Source organism: Temnothorax americanus, unplaced genomic scaffold (genome assembly GCF_048541705.1).
Source record: "Temnothorax americanus isolate GAGA-0224 unplaced genomic scaffold, ASM4854170v1 Scaffold1, whole genome shotgun sequence".
Taxonomy (NCBI): domain Eukaryota; kingdom Metazoa; phylum Arthropoda; class Insecta; order Hymenoptera; family Formicidae; genus Temnothorax; species Temnothorax americanus.
In genome coordinates, this window is record NW_027509230.1 from 9185356 (window position 1) to 9205561 (window position 20206).

At 44.0% G+C, this 20206-nt stretch overlaps 2 protein-coding genes across 3 annotated transcripts in view; both read left to right on the top strand.

Moving 5' to 3' along the window:
• The first annotated feature begins 4318 nt into the window (after positions 1-4318).
• LOC143896281 (uncharacterized) overlaps positions 4319-20206 on the top strand; it is a 72903-nt gene continuing 57015 nt past the window's right edge. The window contains exon 1 of one of the 2 annotated variants that reach the window (XR_013256605.1): positions 4319-6739. Coding sequence is in view for 1 of the 2 variants with exons in the window: in XM_077404029.1 (XP_077260155.1) it covers positions 5350-6739 (1390 nt within the window). In the remaining variant the exon portion in view is untranslated. The remainder of the gene's footprint in view (positions 6740-20206) is intronic. The other variant, XM_077404029.1, reaches the window with a different exon arrangement.
• Gas41 (YEATS domain-containing protein 4 Gas41) overlaps positions 13096-20206 on the top strand; it is a 232870-nt gene continuing 225759 nt past the window's right edge. Inside the window, exon 1 of the mRNA XM_077404192.1 lies at positions 13096-13105. The gene's annotated coding sequence lies outside the window, so the exon portion shown is untranslated. The remainder of the gene's footprint in view (positions 13106-20206) is intronic.

Consider the following 20206-nt stretch of genomic DNA (forward strand, 5'->3'; position numbering starts at 1 on the left):
GATGTTCATTATTGCGATGTGGCGCAACTCCGTGTATATCTGCCTTATCAAACGACGGGCAATTTGTCCATCGTGGTTCTATCTAAATGTCCAATTAATAATAATATAATTACATTACGGCCGTTCCCCTCCAACTCGACTGTCAGGCGAGTCGGATTAATGATTTGTAAGATTTAATTCTCCATAATCTATGTGCGAAGGGGAACTAATTAAGGAAGAATTCTATCTATAGATCTCAACGAAGTTCGCCTCAATTAATTGCGTAAGCGGCAAGTCTCTCGTAACTTGGCCGTTTTTTTTTTTTTATAACCTCAATCGCGTCGTATCGCAGTATTTAGACAGGAAAATAGTTCCTTGCTGAAATGACAAGTGTACTGACAGATCATCATTATTAAATAGAAAAATAGACGTTACAGGCTAAAATAGGGAGACAAAAAGGAACAGCTTGAAAAACAAAACACGCGATAGAATAGTGTCCTTCCCTGTTTCTTACGACAGGCCGCTATCAGGGCCAAATTGGCGCCTTCTTTGCCATGCTAATGCTACCGGGTAGCTTGATACTCGAGAAATCGATATACATACGCACAGTAACAGGGACGCAGCCTCTTGTTTTAAATAGCTCCTCTTTCGTATATACCCTGTACATTCAAAGAAATGAAATAAAAGTACCAAGATAGATGTCAACACATTAATTTTTTTATAAAAATTGCAGAGACAGAAAAGAAAGTTTCCAGCTGAAAAATATCCGCTTAATTTCTTCCGTTAAAGAGATACTCGCGGCGTTACTTGATTCAAAATATTAAGACTTTTGTAATTGCACGAACGGAGTCATAAATCAAAATAAACGAAATATATTACGTATGATGTGCAGCAGCAGCGCCGACTTTGTGCATAGCAATTTTGTATGTCGCGGAAAAAATTTTAGTTTACCGCATATTACGCGCTTCACACGGATGCGTCATAAATCACGTTAAAAAGAGTTTCCCAGCCTTATTATCCATCACTAACTTCGCACCGAGTAAATTATTGTATCATTAAGTGGATTCGTATCTGTACGGAACGTAAATAACACGGTTGCCACAATTAAAATAAAATCTGGGATTCAGATAAAAATCAGCGGCGTAAAATTAGTCAACTTGGGTGTTAAGGTGTAAATTATGCAAATTGATTCACTCCTATGAAGGATGCGCCCGCGTGTTACGCGGCGTTGAATTGTATCGTTACGATAAAAAAGTGCAATCTAATATAAATAAAAAAGATATGAAAAAATCGCTCTATATATTTGAAAAACATGAAGCGGTTTTAACATCGTTATAAAAATGGGTATCTAACTTAAGATAAAAATTTATTTCACAATTTTATTTAAACTATAATAAATATCGAATTGTACAATAATATCAGTAAGATAATCCACGAGAATATTTATATTTTATATGTTAACTTTTTGCAACTGATTTATTCTTATCGTTTAATGAAAGAAGTATTAATCGACTGAATGACCAAAAGTATATTGTCTTGGAAAATGTCGACGGCGTTTAATTGAGCAAGGCGATGAAAACGGCGGATCAAAGCACGAAACGAAATGTTTTCCGCTAAGACACCGCACCGGCACGGATTCGCGCACACCGGCACCGTAGATCCGCCCCTGGGAAGGATGCATCGCCTCGTTCCACGAGAGCGAGCTGCATCCTCTCAACGAATGAGAGTAGCCGCGCTTACGAATTAGCGGGCGCAGCAAGTCCCGGTTAACTTACAGGGTGTACCTAAGCGAAGGCCTTAGGGATACTAACGAGCGCGCGCGCGTGGACGCTCGTTAAGGCGGGAATGCGGGGTAGCCCGCGTTAACGAAATTTACGAAGCCAGCCGACGGTAACGAGTTCGAGGCTGGAGTATATGCTGCGAGCGAGGATATCGTCCTTAATCCCGCGATCGCGGCTGTTAACCGACGTCTTTTTTCCATCATTATACGTACACTGTACGCCCCGACGAAACTACCACGTTCCCGATCCTTTACCCGGCTCGAATACCCCTTTTCGTCAATTTTACCTGAATTACGACGCATTCTCTTCCCCTCGATCTCCGTTCAACGATACGTTTCGACGTCGTCGTACGTTCATTGAAAACTGTAATAGAAAGAATAAAAACATTGTTGCGAAGAATGAATTAAGTAAACGCAAACACATGATGCGTATCACGTATCGTACACGTCAGATATATGTTCCAAAACCATGCACAGAAAAATGTATATGTAATCTCGTCTAGAATCTTATTTCAGATTTCAATTATTCAGTAAGGAAAGCAAAGCGAAACGAATACGTCTTGTTTCGTGTGACAAGAATAAATATAATTTTATTATCGCAAGTAACGCGAACTGTGCGTAATATAATGGGAATAAATAATCTGATGGCAAGTAATTATAAACGATATAGTCTTGCCTCTCTTTCGCTTCTCGATAAATGTCGGATTTGCATTCAAACGAGGTGTTAATGGGTGCTTCCCGTTAACGACACAAGTCGACACAAGCGTCACTCTATCTTTGTTGTTCACTAGATGTTGAAAAAAGACAGAATGACGCTTGTGTCGCTAAATGAAAAGCACCCAATGTGTCACTAACAATATGCCATTATGATGGTTTATATGACGGCCAAGTGTACATCGGTTTCTCTGCAGATTTTTATTTGTACGTGTTGACTTGATAAGTACGTGCACACATCGAAAACCACAAACAATGGCGTTCCTGAGTTAGCAAAATGAAAATTTCTTGGAAGATGAAGAATCTATAAGCGTAGATTAGATCTAGATAAAGAAAGGTAAAAAAGCGTTCTTGAAAACGCGGCAGATATAAAGTATCAATTTAGCTTAGTTAATTTTAAATATGTTATTCTTAATAGTTAAAAAAGTCAATTCAATAGTTATTCAAAATAAGATGTTCACTGTCTTATTTTACAAATTTTTGCTATAATTAAATGCTTACAATGTTAAAAATACTGAAGAATAAATTGATTATGTGGACGGACTTATCATATTGAGCGCGAATTGGCAGGATTAATCTTCCGGCGTATACAAAATCTGCAGGATCGGAATTTACAAGCTGATAGGTTTTTACCTTCGTTACATCATCCTTATCCGCATGAAGATCGACTTATAATGAGCTTTAACGATCGCTTCGGGATCATGTTGACGCGCGCCCGAGCTCCTCACTGGCCAAGCGAAAAATGAATACATGATTCACGAGCTGCATGCACGCTACCTTCTCCAAGAGGATAAAATACATCGCGAAGAATCGATAGTCGAGTAATTTCATCGCTACCGATGATTCGCGGCCTTTATCTGCTTTGCATTTCCATGTCACGCAAGAGTTGCTCTCTTAACTTCCCTCATTCAGTTCCTCTTCTCCATAATTATGAGAGGATCTCATTATAGACACATTTAGATCCAAGCCTATGATTTTGCCTGATTTATAGCTTCGATACCATCTAGCGTAAAAATTTATTTCTGGCGAGAATATTTTTATCTCGCATTAAAAAACACATTTGGCAAAAGATAACAAGCGAAATACAACGTGGAAGGCCATAAATAAAAAGAAGGAGGAAACTAATAAAGTCAGAGCAAGTTCAACAGACCTGAAAATGTGTAGAACGTTCATATAACTAAACAAGATAAATGCAACGATATCATCTGTTTTAAGCGTAGTAAAGGCTAAGTGTTAAATCATATATGAGCAGCTAGAGAGGAATCCAAAAGAGCACGCGTAAAGCGTACAAGGCGAAACAGACGGAACGAAGAGAATAACGAGAAAAGCAACTGGCGAAGTAAAGGCATGAACGGTGGGGATGAAAGCAAGAGGGACAGACACACCGACAACAAACGAGTCGACGAGGACAGAATAACGCGGCGAGCTGTATCACCTATGGGCAGATACAGAACTCAGAAGAAACGCGCCGGGGTACGCGCCGCGAGCGGCGACGGAATAAAGTCCGCGCGAAAGAGAGGGAGAGACGGCTGCAGCCGCCCCAATAGACCTCTACCACCCAGCGACGCCGGGTGGGGATCGGCCGAGTGAAGAGTGAGAGCGACGGAGAAGGATAGCCGCTGGATGTGGCGCGAGGGTAGGGTGACGCCGCTGATCGCGACAAGAAGTGGGACGTGGTGACTACCTATGAGGCGAACCCGCGAGACGTCGGCACGCTCGAGTGGGGGCGAGTTAGGGCGTTTCGGTGCGGCGTGTTTGCGTGTCAGCCGCCAGATGTCGAGCGATCGAATCCCTCACCCGCGTCCTCGTCCCTTCGGAGTCACCTTCGGAGGCGTGGACGCGTACAGGTCTACACCCAGAAACGCCCATCGCGAGCCCTCCCGCCGCTTCCTCGCCGCAGACGTTCCGCGGCAACCAACTGGACAACCAGGCCCGGTCCGGTTTCACGGCGTCGCACTACGGCTCCGTCGAAACCCGCGTCTACCAGCGCCGCGAAGGACTCCACGTTTTCACCAGCGTGATCCACTTGGAGCAATCCACTGAACTCTGACGTTCCTACCTTCGTCGCAGTCGTTATTTCCGTCCTGATCCGTGGACTAGTTGATACAACGAAGACACATTCGATGCATCGCCGTCGAGTTGAGAACGTCAGTGATCTTTGTATGGCGTTTAAAGAACGTCCAACCGGTCGAGGTTCCAAGAATATGTGAGAGTGCATCGTATTAGACTAGTACAGCGAGGACTTTGAAGGGCTACGTTTTGTGGGCGACGACAGATCGTCACGATTGCGTTCCAGGAATTCCAACTTAGGTTATTTGTACCACAGATGAGCAACAAACTTGTTCGAAGTAACTTATGGTGTAAACATCGCCAGAAAGCCTACGACAAAGAACAAATAGAGGATGAAAGTGAAATGAAACATAAACATTGACTGAAACAGTCCGCGTAACTGTCCGTCGGAATGAAACCGAGTGAGACTACGGTTTAGCCGGTGATAGTACTCGTGAGAGGTCGATATAATCGTCAGAAGTGTGAAATTGTGAAGAAAAATTCTCCCAGCAAGAAAATCATCCTGAATTGTTAGATATGATCTTGTTAATCAACCATGTATGTTTAAAAAAAATCGTGAAACTGGAGCAGATAATGACAAATATACAACTATGAAGATGACACCATCCATCAATGCTAGACGGATCACTTCCGTAGGATAGATAATTAAAAATGATGTCAAGAATCAAAAGAGAGTTACGATTAATTTGAAGAAGTTTCGGGGAGAAGAGGGCATCATGAAAACACGGCCTACGAAAGTTCCATTGTGATCGGATCAAGAAGACTAAGTTTGTCACTGTGCGAGGTGGGTGTTTCTTCGGGTAAAGATGTCGAGTACTCTTCCGGAGGCACCAATGGGGGACTCATCGGACCCGGATGTCAGGCCAAACCACCTGATCTCGCGGTTGGATCAGGATCCGGAGAATGCGGAGAAACGGGATCAGACACGGGGGATGGAATGCAACAACGCGGAGAGCGATTGCGAGAGCGACACGAGCGAGGTGTTGAGCGTTGGCAGCGAACCGACGCCAACTAGCGTAGTCGGAGTGCGCGTGTGCGGCTCCATGAGGTACGACCAGGAGTCCGCGAGTAGCCGGGGCGAGTTCCGAGACGAGGAGAACACGCGAACGTCGGCGACGCCATCGCCGTCCAGCTCCACCAGCTGCAACGATTTGTATTATCAGCGTACGTCCAGTAATCACGTACCGGCACCGAGCCCGCCCAATTACAGTCAACCACCGTCATCTCCTACGGCGTCTTCCGTCAGATCTCCGGCTTCCTCGTCGGCTACCGCCTCGTCCCCCGGTCGGCCAGAAGCTATACAAGAGGCTATCGTACCTAGATACCAATCCAGTCATCAACAACACCTCCTTACCCGATACTCCTCTAGGGAACCTGATATTTCCGACTATCCGGCGCGAGTTCAGCACGGCCTGGGCCACGAAATCGTTTATCCCACCGTGGAGAGGTTACATCGTACACCAATAAGCGTTCCTCTGGTAACGAGACTCTCATTGTCACCGCCGTCGGCCATGACGGTCACCGGACTCCAAGCGACGACGCCCGTTCTGCATCCCGCCGCTTGCCGAGACCTGCGAGAGACTACCTCGTTGATACCGCATCACAGTCAGCATCTGCATCACGCAAACGCCCACACGCATCTGCATCAGGGCTCGCAGGTGCAGCACGTACCGGCGAATTCGGTGCACCAACATCGGCTCTCGGTCAGCAAACTTCTGCAACGGGATTCCGGGAGCCCGGCGTCGCCCGGTGCCAGGGAGGAGAACGGACGCACCTTGCCCGCCACGAACGGCGTGCAAAACAGCATTGGCACCAGTAACAACGGGAATCATCACAACAACAATAACAATAACAACAACAACAACCTGCAGCATCAGGCGGGCCTAAAGTTCAGCATAGATAATATTCTGAAGGCGGACTTTGGTAGGAGGATCACGGATCCTATCTCCCTGAAGAAGTCCCGGCCTAAGAAAGTGTCGTCGAGGCCGATCGATCTGACGAAGGATTTTCTAGAGTCGTCCTCCGACGCTTCCGAGAGGAGCAGCTCAGAGACGACGACAACCAACGCCTCCCCCACCGGTGTTTCGGCTGGGAACCCGACGTCCAACTCGACTGGAACAACCGGGACCGATCCTGGGAAGATGTTGTGGCCAGCGTGGGTCTACTGCACCAGATACTCGGACAGGCCTTCCTCGGGTAAGTTATCAATATTATTTGAGCAATATTCGTGCGTACTGAGCTATGCAAATTCGTTTTTGTTTTCGCTTCATGTAGCCTCATGTCATTTTATTTTAAGAGTCATTCGAGGATGTTATTTATTGAGATGTGTTATAATCAATGATATCTTTGGCAATAGCCTATGTAATGCGTCACGACGACGAAGCTTCGATTTGTCACAACAGAGACGATGATTTACATCGTCGTTGAAATATGACAGACAATCCGCATGTTACGATCTCATTAAAATTCCGCGTATTTTATACAGTCTTTCGTATGGAAGCGTAACGGTAAATATATGCCGCATAATAATATGATTGATCAAAATTTACAGCCATTGTTTGTCTAGCGCAGAAGTTCGCGGTTTCGCGTAGTTAATATTCGAAGAAGTTTATAGCGAAATGTTTTCAAATGGCAAAACAGGTTTTACGCATTCATTGTTCGAGTGGGATTGCCCAATCCGCGTAGCTAGACTCTCTCATTAGAAGTATATAACGGCTGTAAATGCCGAATGTAAAAATTTTCTTAGTCAGAGAAGAAATATTTAACACCGAAGAAAATGCTTCTCGCCATTGTGCGAGAAAGCGTTTGTAAAACGGCTGCAATTTACTACTATCACGATTGACGTGTAACATATCGTTTATTCGTGAAACCGGCTCCCACGTTTTTCAAATAATAATTAATTAGGAAAACGTGTGGCATACACACACATTAATTACGATTTGCCTTGATAGGCGAAATTGGTGCAACTGTATAAATATATAAACGCGTTTGGAAGTGCGGAAAAATAATCTCGCAATTCATAATAACAAAACAGTTCCTCGATGTCATATGGAACCTATCCTTGTAATATAGCAAATAATTTAAGATCTTATTAGTAATTTAAGCAACATATATTAGCGCATATTTTATCGGCAAAAATTTGATTTATCGTCGGAGGATATTAAAAGTACACAATCGTACGACACGTGGACGATTCGACTGTGTAAAACTTATTTTTAACGAACCGCTATGTATCACGGCACCTTACGCTATTGATCGGACAGTTAATTATCATCTGCTTTTCGAAAGAAGTATGTCGGTATTATTACCGCTTTTTTGCAGCATCGCGCAGATAGATGGTCCTTTCAAGTGACACAGGAAAACGTGTAATTACTTTACTTCCCGGCCGAGTGCCAGCTTGATGAATGATAGAGAACGTTTCTTCGTGTCATTCATATCTGATATACGCTTATTGTCAGGAAACAATAGTTAAGCAGTCGGAGAAATAGCCGCTCTCTGCCTCATAAATCAAGCGTAGCCATTTCTCACCTGGTACCCGAGTAACAATTTTCTAGACGGATCCAAGACTCGACGTTGTTGCGCAAAAATTCGATCGATAAATTTATATAATTGATAAATACATTTATCTTCGCGCGTTGCGCTTTACATATATTTTATATTATTATATACGACGTGCACTTCATACCCTCATATTACACCCGATAACGCGATTTGTACTTCAGAATTATAAATTGTTGCAACACACTCTCACGTGCATCTATGAATTATCGGGCTGTTAACATTTCGCGATAATACGTATTTCCCTCGGTATTTCCGTATTTCGTCGGTTAAATATCTCGCTCTGCGCGATAATATCTTTTTAAAGTGAAAACTGCTCATTGCATTACGGCATTTTATCAAACGCGCGAACTTTATAATCGTAATGTATCGCCGTCAAGGCTGTTCATTACACCAAACACCGTGACGAATAGATAAATACTCTTGCCAGGAGAGATATTATTGGATCACCTTTTCCTATTATGTCTTTACAACGCGTATAATTCCGCGACGGGTAGATAAGAAGCGAGTTGTTAAAACGACTGCTATATAAAATCTAATTACCGTAATTGCGCGTGCTACTCTCGTGCGGCGAGTTCATTGATATCATGGTCGACGTATCCACGAGTTATTCTTTTCGCACGTTCGCGTGCATTAATATCCGGTGAATAAGCGCGATACGGTCGCGACAATAAGGCTGGCAATTTCTAAATGCTTATCCGCATTGACGGAGAGTCCAGAATAAAAGGGGCAAACGAATCTAATCGGTAACGTATCACACGCACCGGGACTTTTACACCCGCGATAATTAGACACGAAACAAAATTCCTGACTCTCGTTATCGGCTATTTATCGACGTCTATAAATACTATACGCAATAAAGGATCGTAAGCACTACAGTATAAATGTACTTTATAATGGATAAATGTCATATAAGAAATTGGACTCTTTTTAGGAGAATTTTCTCAAAACTCTAAAATATTTTGGGTCATATTAATAAAATAACATTAATCACTTTGTATATACCTTAAAAATTAAATGATTTATAAAAGTTAGTAATCGAATTACTAACTCTTGTTCTTTGCTGCTCATATAAGACGGTAACAGTTGCTTATTGATCACAGATAATTGATTACGGATCACTTTATTTAATGAAACTTAATCAACAGCTGTGTGTCGCGAAGTCTGCAACCTAGATAAGAAAAAAATAATAAGATTAACATCGGCCGTTACGAGTGCGCGTTACCATTCTAGAGCAAATTGCATTTCGTAATCGTAACGTGGGAAAGTTCACGACGACGATCGATCAAGCGGCGCGTTTGTGCTTATCGCCTGTCCCGTTGATGCGGAAAGGGAACGAGGTCCGCGTCGATAAGACCGCGCTCCAGAATATTGCATAATTAAGTAATCCATAACAGTTGCCGAATAGTCGTCGCGATCTTCCGATCGGACCGAATCGGACGCGGACCGATACGTCTGTGGACCGGCGCTCTCAGGCAACAAGCGCGACCGCGAGGTGCAATAAAGCCGGCGGTATCGCGCGCTAAAATCCATTTACGTAAAGTTATGGCTAATTAGTTGCCTCGACCTCGGATACGCGCGCACGGACGCGAGTTCCCGTTAACGAGGCTCAAACTGGTGCCGCGGGGCACCGTCGGAAAAGGACAGCACAGCTGTCCCGCGTACTAGTCGCGGGCTCCGCGTATCACGCGGTTGAGAATTTGAAAAATTCGCAGGCTGAACGCTTTATTGGCGATACCCAATGGGTATTGTCACGCACGAACGCATTAAACTCGTTGCGCGTCGCGGCGGGGAGAACGCGTGTTGCAACGCGTGTCCTAAACGGGAATGAAACAGCGATCGACGAATCGTTAATCGAATCGTCAATTTGGTAGGATCTCGCTGCATCACGCGAAACCTAAAACACTGTCGAATTGTTCCGCGCGAAAGGTGGTTGCGTTATATTCGCGTTTAAGAAACAATCCCCCGTTCTGTCCCGAAGAAAGGAACGAGAACGATTTGGTACTTGTTCGTCATTATTAGTCGGCGAATGGGATCGGCACGTTGCATAATTAAAGGAACGATCGGCGATCGGTAAAAAGCAGCGTGCGTTATATGGCGATACATCAAGCCTTAACGAAATGTTCGCGGTGAGATAAAGAGAGGGATTAATTCGCGGACCTGGTTCCCGTGCAGCTCCACTCGGTTTCTCTCTTTTTCTTTCTCTCTCTTTCTCTTTCGTCTCTCTTTCTTTCTCTCTCGTTTCCTCGTATACTCGATCGATTGAACGGGAGAACCGATATACGTACATACATGCAATTGGCATACGTGTGTAACCGAGCGCGCTGGCTCCGTATCGGGCGGTCTCGCGGGATCCATCGATCTTATTAGGGTTAAATCGAAGGTGCTTCTCGTTCTCCACGGCTGAACACGATAACAAACCCACACGGCTGGAGGAGCCGTGTACAGCAGCCACGTACAGCGGCCCCGGAGGCGGTTACAAAACCTATGAATGGCTTCCGTTCGCGCTCCAGATATCGTAACGTGAATTTTCAGATAAGACAAGCGTCTCGTTGCATTTCAGCTTGGAAGAAACGGCGCTACTAGTTGTTCGTACTTGTCTCGAGTCTTAGATTGCGATGCTCTCGACACGAGGACGAGTTGAAGATCTGCATATTACATTCGAAGAAAGGAAATAGATTCGAAAGATTAATCTGAAAATGCCTGCGTACGTGCGATTACAAAGCAGAAGAAATGTATCTTTATCGCTAAGGTATAAGAGCTGAGGTACGGAAGAGCTGCCGCGGTCGTGATGCCGGGACACTATCATTATATCTACATTGAGATAATTGTCTGTCAATTCCGCGTCTGTTAATTACGTAACAACCACAGGGCAGCTTCCGTTTCACCGGACAGAAGCGACAGCAGCGAAAAAACGATGTCCCGAAGGCATAAAATGAGAACGAGTGTTACGTTCGTTTGAGAATGTTGCATCATCCGAATGAAATCCTACCTAACGATATATTAATGATTTCGATATTATCATTCTTATCCGACATTATCATCCGCGGTCTATCACGCGGATCAAATTTATTCTTGGCCACGCACATATAGAAAATTGAATCTTACAATTAGTTGGAAAAAAGCGTCAAAAAAATAGGAGACGGCGTATTTGAAGGCATCATTTAACGCACGATGCTAGAGGTTGTTCAAAATTCTGTCGAGACAAGTGCAAAGCTGTTAATGTGCGCGATGAGTATGTACCGGTGCAAAATAATTAATAGCTTTTGAGACTTTGTGCATTGATTGGAGCCAAGTATAGGCAATTAAAGTACGCGACTGCAGAGCAGCTTCGAGGAAAACATCGACCATAATTAGACATCACGATGGAAAGAAGATACAATTATCATTGCAAAAAAGATAAATTATCTTAAAGTAGTATAGAAAAAAAGATTAAAATTGGTTCTCAATAATAAAAAGCTTAATACAGCCCGAATAATTTTTACATCACTTTAACATGAAAAGATCATATCGCACGACCTAAAACTGTCAATCCGTCTTGTTTCAAACTTACAGCTCTTTTGATATGTTCTCTCTTCTTAGATTAACGTCTCACGTTTAATATTTGCATGTTGTTTTGTGACATTCGCGTGTCATCGACTCGCGTTACATGTTGTCACCGTAGAATTAATTAATAGCTAAGTCAATATTATATATATATATATATATATAGTCAGCCATCCCGAGATGTCGTTACGCCGGGGAGTCTTCTCGACGCGCAAGTTTGCTGCATCGCGATTAGCAGACCGCGTAGACGGCGGATAACACACCACAGGGGATCCACTTGCTGTGTGTGTTGCGTGGTCCCGGTATGTGCCTCTCTTTGCCATTCTAATATCCGCTGACTTATGGTCGTAACTTGGCACGAAGCGAGGCTTTTACAGAGTCGGCGACGAGATAAGCGCCTTATTCCGCACGTCTGTGTCTCATTGTTCTCGTTCGCTGATCAGAGATCAGGTATGATCCTCCTCCGATATGAAATGCGAAAAATGCTTGCGAATTCAACGAGCCGTCTTGAAAGGCGATAAAAAACTTACTCTAAATGTATAAGTGAGCCAATTGTGATGAAAGACGATTGTATAATATTTACGTTCGTTCGAACTCCCATAGGTACTGTCTACACTTTTGCTTGTACATACATATATATTGATGGGGCACTTCATACAGTTTAAAATGGCATGTAAATGTCTAATATCTCGTTAACGTGAAAATTTGCGAAACCGCTGCCACGATTGAAATGATTCACGGTAGCTGTAACGAGACGCGAGTTATAGGTAACCTTTCACGGATTTCAAGGCATTTGATCAGCCATCGATCTTCTCGATAATATATTAGCAGTTAATAAATAATTAAAAGCCGATGTCGATGGGAGAATGATGAGCGTGCGATATTGCGCGACGCGATAACGTTGCCAGCTAAATATATTATCTGAGATGCTAGTGGAACGAGCACAAAGAGACGTTGCGAGTGGCGTCTTCAATTAGAAATTGTTTACGCCAGGTGGATAGTGTGCGGCCTATCGCTATATCGGGATAATCTCTGGCGGTTAATAAACGGCAGAAAGAAACGTATATACCGAGCCCGCTAATGAGCCTCGGGATTGACAGACAGGCAATCCGTAGGTGTAATGCGAGGCACACGCGGCCGATTACGCGTTTATATAGAAATTGAGTTCGCCGCTAATCGATATCTAGGAAGGCATAAAGAATCTATCAGTGAAAGGAAATTGCAGCTCGGATCGGCAAAACGCGCTCTCATCACAATCTATTCTAGCATTAATAGAATGACAGATCCGCATTATCGTAAGATTATTATTCCTTTAATATTTTTCGTTAAAAAAAAATGTGACATTCAATTTTAACTTACAATTATTGATCTATACGGATTAATTATTTATACGAATGCTAATTTAGAAGATTTTAATTGAAACAACTGTTTACTTAATTTAAGATTTCGAAAAACATTTTATTTTAGTTTACATATTTCAATTAACCTATGTGTTGGACAGCACCGATTAATCTTTTTTTACATCCTAATCCCACATTTTAATCAATGTGTCAAATAATATAAATGTTTAACGAGGCTTAACGTGTATTTTTGTCGCAAAATTTCGCTGATAGCCGTCGGAATTAGAAACGAATCACTTAGTCGAAGAACGGACGGACAATTCTTTTTGATCTACCTCGTCTATCTCGATGTTGTCTTATCGGTCACATCCGCAAGATTTACACGCGTAGCAATAAGACCACGCGGGCGTAGGTGTCTAGCGGGAGGAAGCTGTTTGTCGTACGCCTTTATAGACGAAAATTACCCCGCGCCTGACACCAATCACGAATTCTTATAACCGTTTTACACGCGTAGAACCCCCGATCACTGCGTTACACGTGCAGTAAATTCGTGGAAGCTCTATTTGGGAATGGCTCGTTCGGAGAATCGTGTTCAATGATCGCCGTAGCTTACAACCACAGAATTACGTCGCGGAACAAAGTTGATCTCGTACATTGATCTCGCCGTACAACGGACGCCATCGGACTCCATATTTGTTAATCCTAAGAACATGCAAGAGAAATATGAAGTAATTTTATATTCCTTATATCGCAAAATGTGATTTGCCGCATTAATATTGTATGTTCACTACAAAACCCTCAAAGCGGAAACTGCAAATGACAAAATAAATCTCCGCTTGTTACTAAATTTTTCGAATCGTAGTTTTGAAGACGGTAGTGGGTTTCCTTGCTTCGGTAGAACGCGCTTGGTTGATTGTGCCTTCTGGAGGACGCATCAATCACCTCCCCGGTCTCGTACGAACACATCGAAGTGGTCGTGAATGCGCGCCGGAATAACGGACGCGCTTTAAATGGCCGTTGTCGCCAACAACGGCTGTACAAATTCACGCTTAACATTCGACAATGGTATGTGGACATGACGACGTCGATTGACCCGAATAAATGTTATTAACTCAAGAAGCTAGTTCGCTTTCTAAAACGTTTTCAAAAGTCCAGATCGGACCTATTCGCGTTTGTATCTAGCGCTTAGGTAAACCTTTGTGGAAACGGCTTTTCATATAGCCGTGTTCGAACGAAAACACGTCAGGCTCTTCATGGCGAATAATTCACGAGAGGAGAAAGTGCTTAGACCACGAAAATGGACCTGTCGTCGCTCCAAGACTACGACATAATGATCGCGTCTTTACGTCCCCATGCCTTGTAACTGGGCGCAGCTAATTCAGCTCGCAGTCACGTAAGTCACCGAATATGTCACAACGACGTACATTATAATACGCTTACATCGGACGGCAGTGGTTTTACACGTATCGGACATGCTCTCTCATTTGCGCTCATTGTATAAAATGAAAATCGTCCATTTAGCCGCGTGTCTACCAGCATTAAAAGTTACTATATTAGGAGCCGCGAGAAACTTGATCAATCCTAACTAGTCGCAATACCCGATACATATATTATCCGCACGAATACGCAAGAGATCTATTTTTTCCATCTTTTTTGCTAAATTATTATTAGACATGTAATAATACACAGCACTTTGAAAAATTTTCTTGATTTATTTAAATCTTTTGCATAGCGCTGTGGATAAGGAGGGTCAAACATCGTACTTGGAGCTTCCAGGTATTTTAATTCATCATTTTAACAATTACTTATAGATATCAATCACATTTATACTTGCTGCCACTCGATATAATGATATAATGATATAATGTACTAATGACAATACACACAAACCGCCTACATCCCCGAAATGAGACTAGCGTCGATTAGCCAAGTTTCTTACATCGAGCATGGGACACGGTTGACCATCCAGAGCATGTCAATCATATTGTGGCCTCTCAGCAGACGTGGCTCTGCAACGAGGAAGCGCTCGAGCGCGCAAATGCGAACCGGAAGTGGTCCTGTCGTAGACGAGCAACGAGACACGATGAACTGCTATATACAAACATATGCGTTCGTCCGTTCGTTCACTCGTTCGTTCACTCTCGCGAGGCTCGGAGTACACATTGTGCGTTGCGTTGAAAGCAAGGGTCTTTACACGTGTACGTGGGTGGGCCGCGTCACGGATTCTTCGGGCACGCGGTATTCCTATGGGGCGCCGCGCCGCGCTGCGGCGACACGTGGCACACCGTCGTCGGGAGATTCGGTAAATTATTAGCAGCATGCCAGTGGAAAAGCCACGACCATCTCCCTTTCTTTCTCTCTCTTTCTCTTTCTCCAAGTATCTGTCTACCGCCTCGTTTGCCTTCTTCTTGCGCGTGACGACTGTATTAAGGAAATACACGTCCTGTTGTTGTCGCGCGAAACATTTCGGCGCGAGCTCTAACGTCAGCATTTTGTACGGTACTTATAAATTTACAAACAGATAGGTAGATTGCTCGACACTCTGACACACACACACTAAACGCCGTCGCGTTGCCTCCGGTGAGAGAGATAATCGGACTTGTTTACGCCCACCTATATAATCGGGCGCTAATATCCTGCGTATATCAGTACACGCTAATGTTTACATAAGTCTAATTATACGAAAGTGTAAAACGTGCGAGCGGGTAAACCATATCATTCTAAATTGCAGATATAAAACCCGATTTTTTTCGCTGACGACGTTAAGGTGAATGTCTTTTATTTTTCGTAAAGAAACCGTTTTAAATCATAAATACGAAATTAATATAGATTCCATTACAAACCTAGCGTTATGTATACGACGAATACATTTTTATCGACAACTTTTGAAAGCGCAAGGTATAGCGAAAAGAAAACTATCAGGTATTCCAGACACCGTTCTTAATTATACTTATCATATTAACTGCCACTCGCCTCGAAGATATCTATATTTCGTTCATCGATAATACGATAAAAAAGACTGCGGTAGTGGTAATGGATGACATCATTACGACGAGGGAGTAGAATATTTATGGAAGGCAGGAGGCAACCGGTCGGACGACTTCGTGGAAGACGAGCGAAGTCAAAAATGCCGGATCGCGTCTCGCAATCGTACGATGGTCCGGTTCATTTGCGTGCGCCGCGAAGTGTTGCGTGTCTCATTGTTAACGAGATTGAGGAAATTATTAGCAATAGCAGATATATAGGATACAAACTCCGTGCGTTTTGGCGCACCAGCGCACGCGAGAGCGGCGTATAATGACAATATCTAGAAAAATACGTGTACTTTATGAGTGTAACGACAGTTTCTTCATTGTCAAACGCGAGTGTGGACACAATCGTGCATTACGGCCGAACCGTCAATTATCGCAACCTGCAATAAAAATTCTTGCCTCTTAATGTCTCTCATTCGTACTATTTATTCATGAGCGATATTTACTCGTAGCGTGACCAATTGCCTTTCAACTCTCATTTCAGCTGTATCACATGATATGCGCGTACGTATATTTTGTAAAAGAAAATATAACAGTCCCCTGAGGGCAACGTAAACTAATGCGTATGACACGCATAATACTTTGCGCGTCGTATACGTTGTTAACCGTAGGACAGACAGGCGGAACTGTGTTTTCCTAGAAAGTGTTAAATTATCCCACAAATCTAAGGAGGCATGTCAACGCGAAGCACAACGCAATTTGTAGCTGTACACGTTAATACGCGTTAGACTCGTTTCACTAACTTTCGCGCGAACTGCTGATTGTAATTTAAGTTCTGAAAATTTAATAATTCATTTTTTACAACTCGAAGATCGGATAGTATTTAACAACAATAGGTGTAGCTCGCGCATATTGCAGTGATGAAATTTTTCAGCCTTGCTCTTCCGCGAACAGTAGGTGCCCGGCTGCACAGAAAGAAATGGTTAAGTTCGAGTAGCTGGAATTCGAATGACGTCCCGCGGCACGCAGGAACACTTCCTTTCGTCAATTATCACGGGCATACCATCGCGCGAAATTGCGGCGGCGACACCGGCGAAAAACCGCGGCGGCGCAAGAAGCATCGTTCGCTTGCATCATCGACACTGAGCTATGCGTATTTCACGTGTCGCTGACAGTGCGACAAGATCGGCGCGTACAATGACGGATAACGTACTACCGCGAAACGAAAGGGATGGTAACTTTAATCGAGAGGAAAGTCGTAACCGGTCGGGCAAGTTCGCGGAAGGCGAAACAAAAAGCCGCTGGCAAGATCAAAAATATCCGATCGCGGTGATCACGCGGTGATCGTTAGCTGGTAGTCAGGTGAAAATTTGTTGCTCGGCTATATCACGCGACGATTGTACGTAAGTGTATTGCGCGTATGTAATCGCGTTCGCGCGCGCATATCATTCTGTGCGTGTACGCGACGTACGTGCGCATACTCGCTCGAGAAGACACGACGGGCCCACCCACACTACCGGGCCCGAAAAACCGGCCGCTGTTCCTTCCGTACGGCTATAATTTATCCCCGGAGTGACTGACTGGTCGTTAGAGCGAGGGAGAGATAACGCGCGCGGAAGAAGGAGAGACCGTGGACGTATACGTGTGCGTATTCCGCGTACGCGTATGCGTGTGATCGACCCTACCGTCGCTCGAGCGATTAGGATGGCATCCTCCTGCGTTTCTTTGTGGATCGACGTGGATCTCGCTCGCCGAGGATCTCGCTTACGTCGTTAGCGAGGTATCGTTACGTCATTTTGCTCCAGCTCGTCGACGTCGAGGCGTTTTGCACACATGTGTCAGCAGAATGTGTCTTCCTCCGAACTCCGAGCCTCGTAGCGAGCTGAAACTTCTCTTCGCTATCTCGTTTACACACTTATCTCGCAAGAAACAACGATTTCTTCAACGATTATTATCTCCAAGTTAGGTCATACGGGGATTTACATCTCGTCGATTTATATAATATGAATTTTATTACCTCTTTGGAATTTAATTATCTTCAGAAAAAAAATAATGTTACTATGAATTATGTGTATACGCACGCGATATAAACTTTTTATTATCTTCATGCCATCATGATTGATGATTGGAAAATGATCAAGAGACGGATGACGACTACATGCGTAATGTTAATGTGCGGTCCGTTTTCTGGGATTGAAATGTTAATAATATTTCTGACGAGCGTGTTACAATCGCTATTATAAAATCTAACTGAACGTTCCGTGAGCTTGTAAAAAAAACACGTAAGATTTATACCATTGGACTCACGTCGTGGGTTCGTGGCGAAGTGCAGTCAACTTTACGCGCCCCGCGGTACGTTATCTGATTAAAGTTTCTTTTTATGGTTAATTACATTGTCATACTGTTAAGTACCTTTTAATTCCCGGCTCATTCCCGATGCTTGCCTTTCAATCGGCAAGGCTGTGTTTCAATTATACTTTCCCCGGCGCGCATTGAGATATTAAATGAAATCCATAAATTCATGGACGCGTCTCGATTAATCACGACCGCACCGCACCGACCGGCCCGTGGAAGATAATTGCGCTGCAACTGAATACGCGCGGTATATATAAACGCACGATTATCCCGCCGATTATCTAATCTAAATTATCTAAACGCATTACCGCGCGAGATACGGGCTTTGCACAATCGCGGAATTCAATATAGCGCTCGCCCGTCGGAAGTTGCGTGGTTCATGGAGCTTCGCGCGCTTTAAGTATAAGCAGAGAGAAATTCGTGCGGTGTTTTTCGGCCAGAGTTAACGACCGTGAGGCTCGTGTGAAAAGAGCCAAGTGCGCTCGAGCGTTAATCTTTGAGAGGGTGTTTAGTGCGAGAGTGTCATTCGGATCGAAATGCTGGTAAGAAAACCGCCACTGCCTGTAAACCGATTCTCGCACATAGTCTCATCTGCGCCGGCTCGACTAATTTTACGAATAACCTAACGGAAATGATCCTCGACCGGAAAACAACAAAATTCGCTCGAGCGAAGCACGTCATTTTACAACCCAATACTTCCCGCGGCAGTTACGATCTTCCACCGAGCGACGCTGTTTACTATAAAATCCAATAAGCTTAAGTGTTCTCAGCGTGGAAATAAGATAAACCCCCGATCTATCTACGTAGACACCCCCTTGATAAATCAAGGGCGGCGCCACCGGATGGGCCCACCCTATAGTGGCCCATCCACTAAAGACCTCGGCAATCCGCCCTCCACCATTGTGAGCTCTAATATTAATTACCGATTCGTCCTCGTTGCCTATAAAGTAACGGCGGTGGACCTATACGAATAATCGCACGAAAGAAAGAGAAAGAAAAAGAGAGAGAGAGAGATAAAGGGAGGGAAGGAGGGAGGATGAGAGAGGAGAAAGAGGCCACACGATCGAGCTGGGAACGTTTAACGGATATCTGACGAGTTCATTAATAACTCTTGGTAGGTAGGTAGGTGGATGGGTATAGCTCTTCAGGTATTCGCGTGCTTAATTGATTCTCTTACGTAATTACCGCAAACCTCTTTCTCTCCTTACCTCCTGCCTCCTCCCTGCTTGATCACGTATCCCCCGCCCGCGTATGACTTCGTTACTTTTCGTTCGTGATTCTCGTTGCCTCCTTCCAGACATCGCCGCATCGCGAGAGACACGTTTACGGCTTTGAACCCGCGATGCCTACACGCGAGAGATGTGGGAGAGTGACGGTGGAGGAGCATAAAGTATCGGAGATTATCTGACCGCTAAAGTAGCTAAGTAGCGTTTTGCGTGGACGACCGATTTTACGGAACGGTCGTGAACGCGTAAAAGCAGCATCGTTGTGAATGAATAAAAATTGACTCGTTAAGTTTAATCGTTAGTCAGTCTGAGCCATTCTACGTGTGAAATTATCTTAAGTTTATTAAAAATATTGCGTACACCCTAATTATGTCGAAACAACGTTACGCACGATAGAAATTTGAGATAACTAAAAAATGCGTCCGCTTTAACGCTTTTGAAAAGAAGAATGGATACAATATAAATCAACTGATGCAGATACCACGACAGGGTTACTTTACTGTACCCTACGTAAACCCGGGCGGGACACGTGATGTGAAAAAAGACCCCGCTCACCCTCGTGGCGACTATGCCTGGAATTCAATCGACGTTGCGAAGCGCGACACACTGTCGAAGGGTTTGCTTTAATGAATTTATAGAGGTTCAAAGGGGGACTTTCCTCATTCG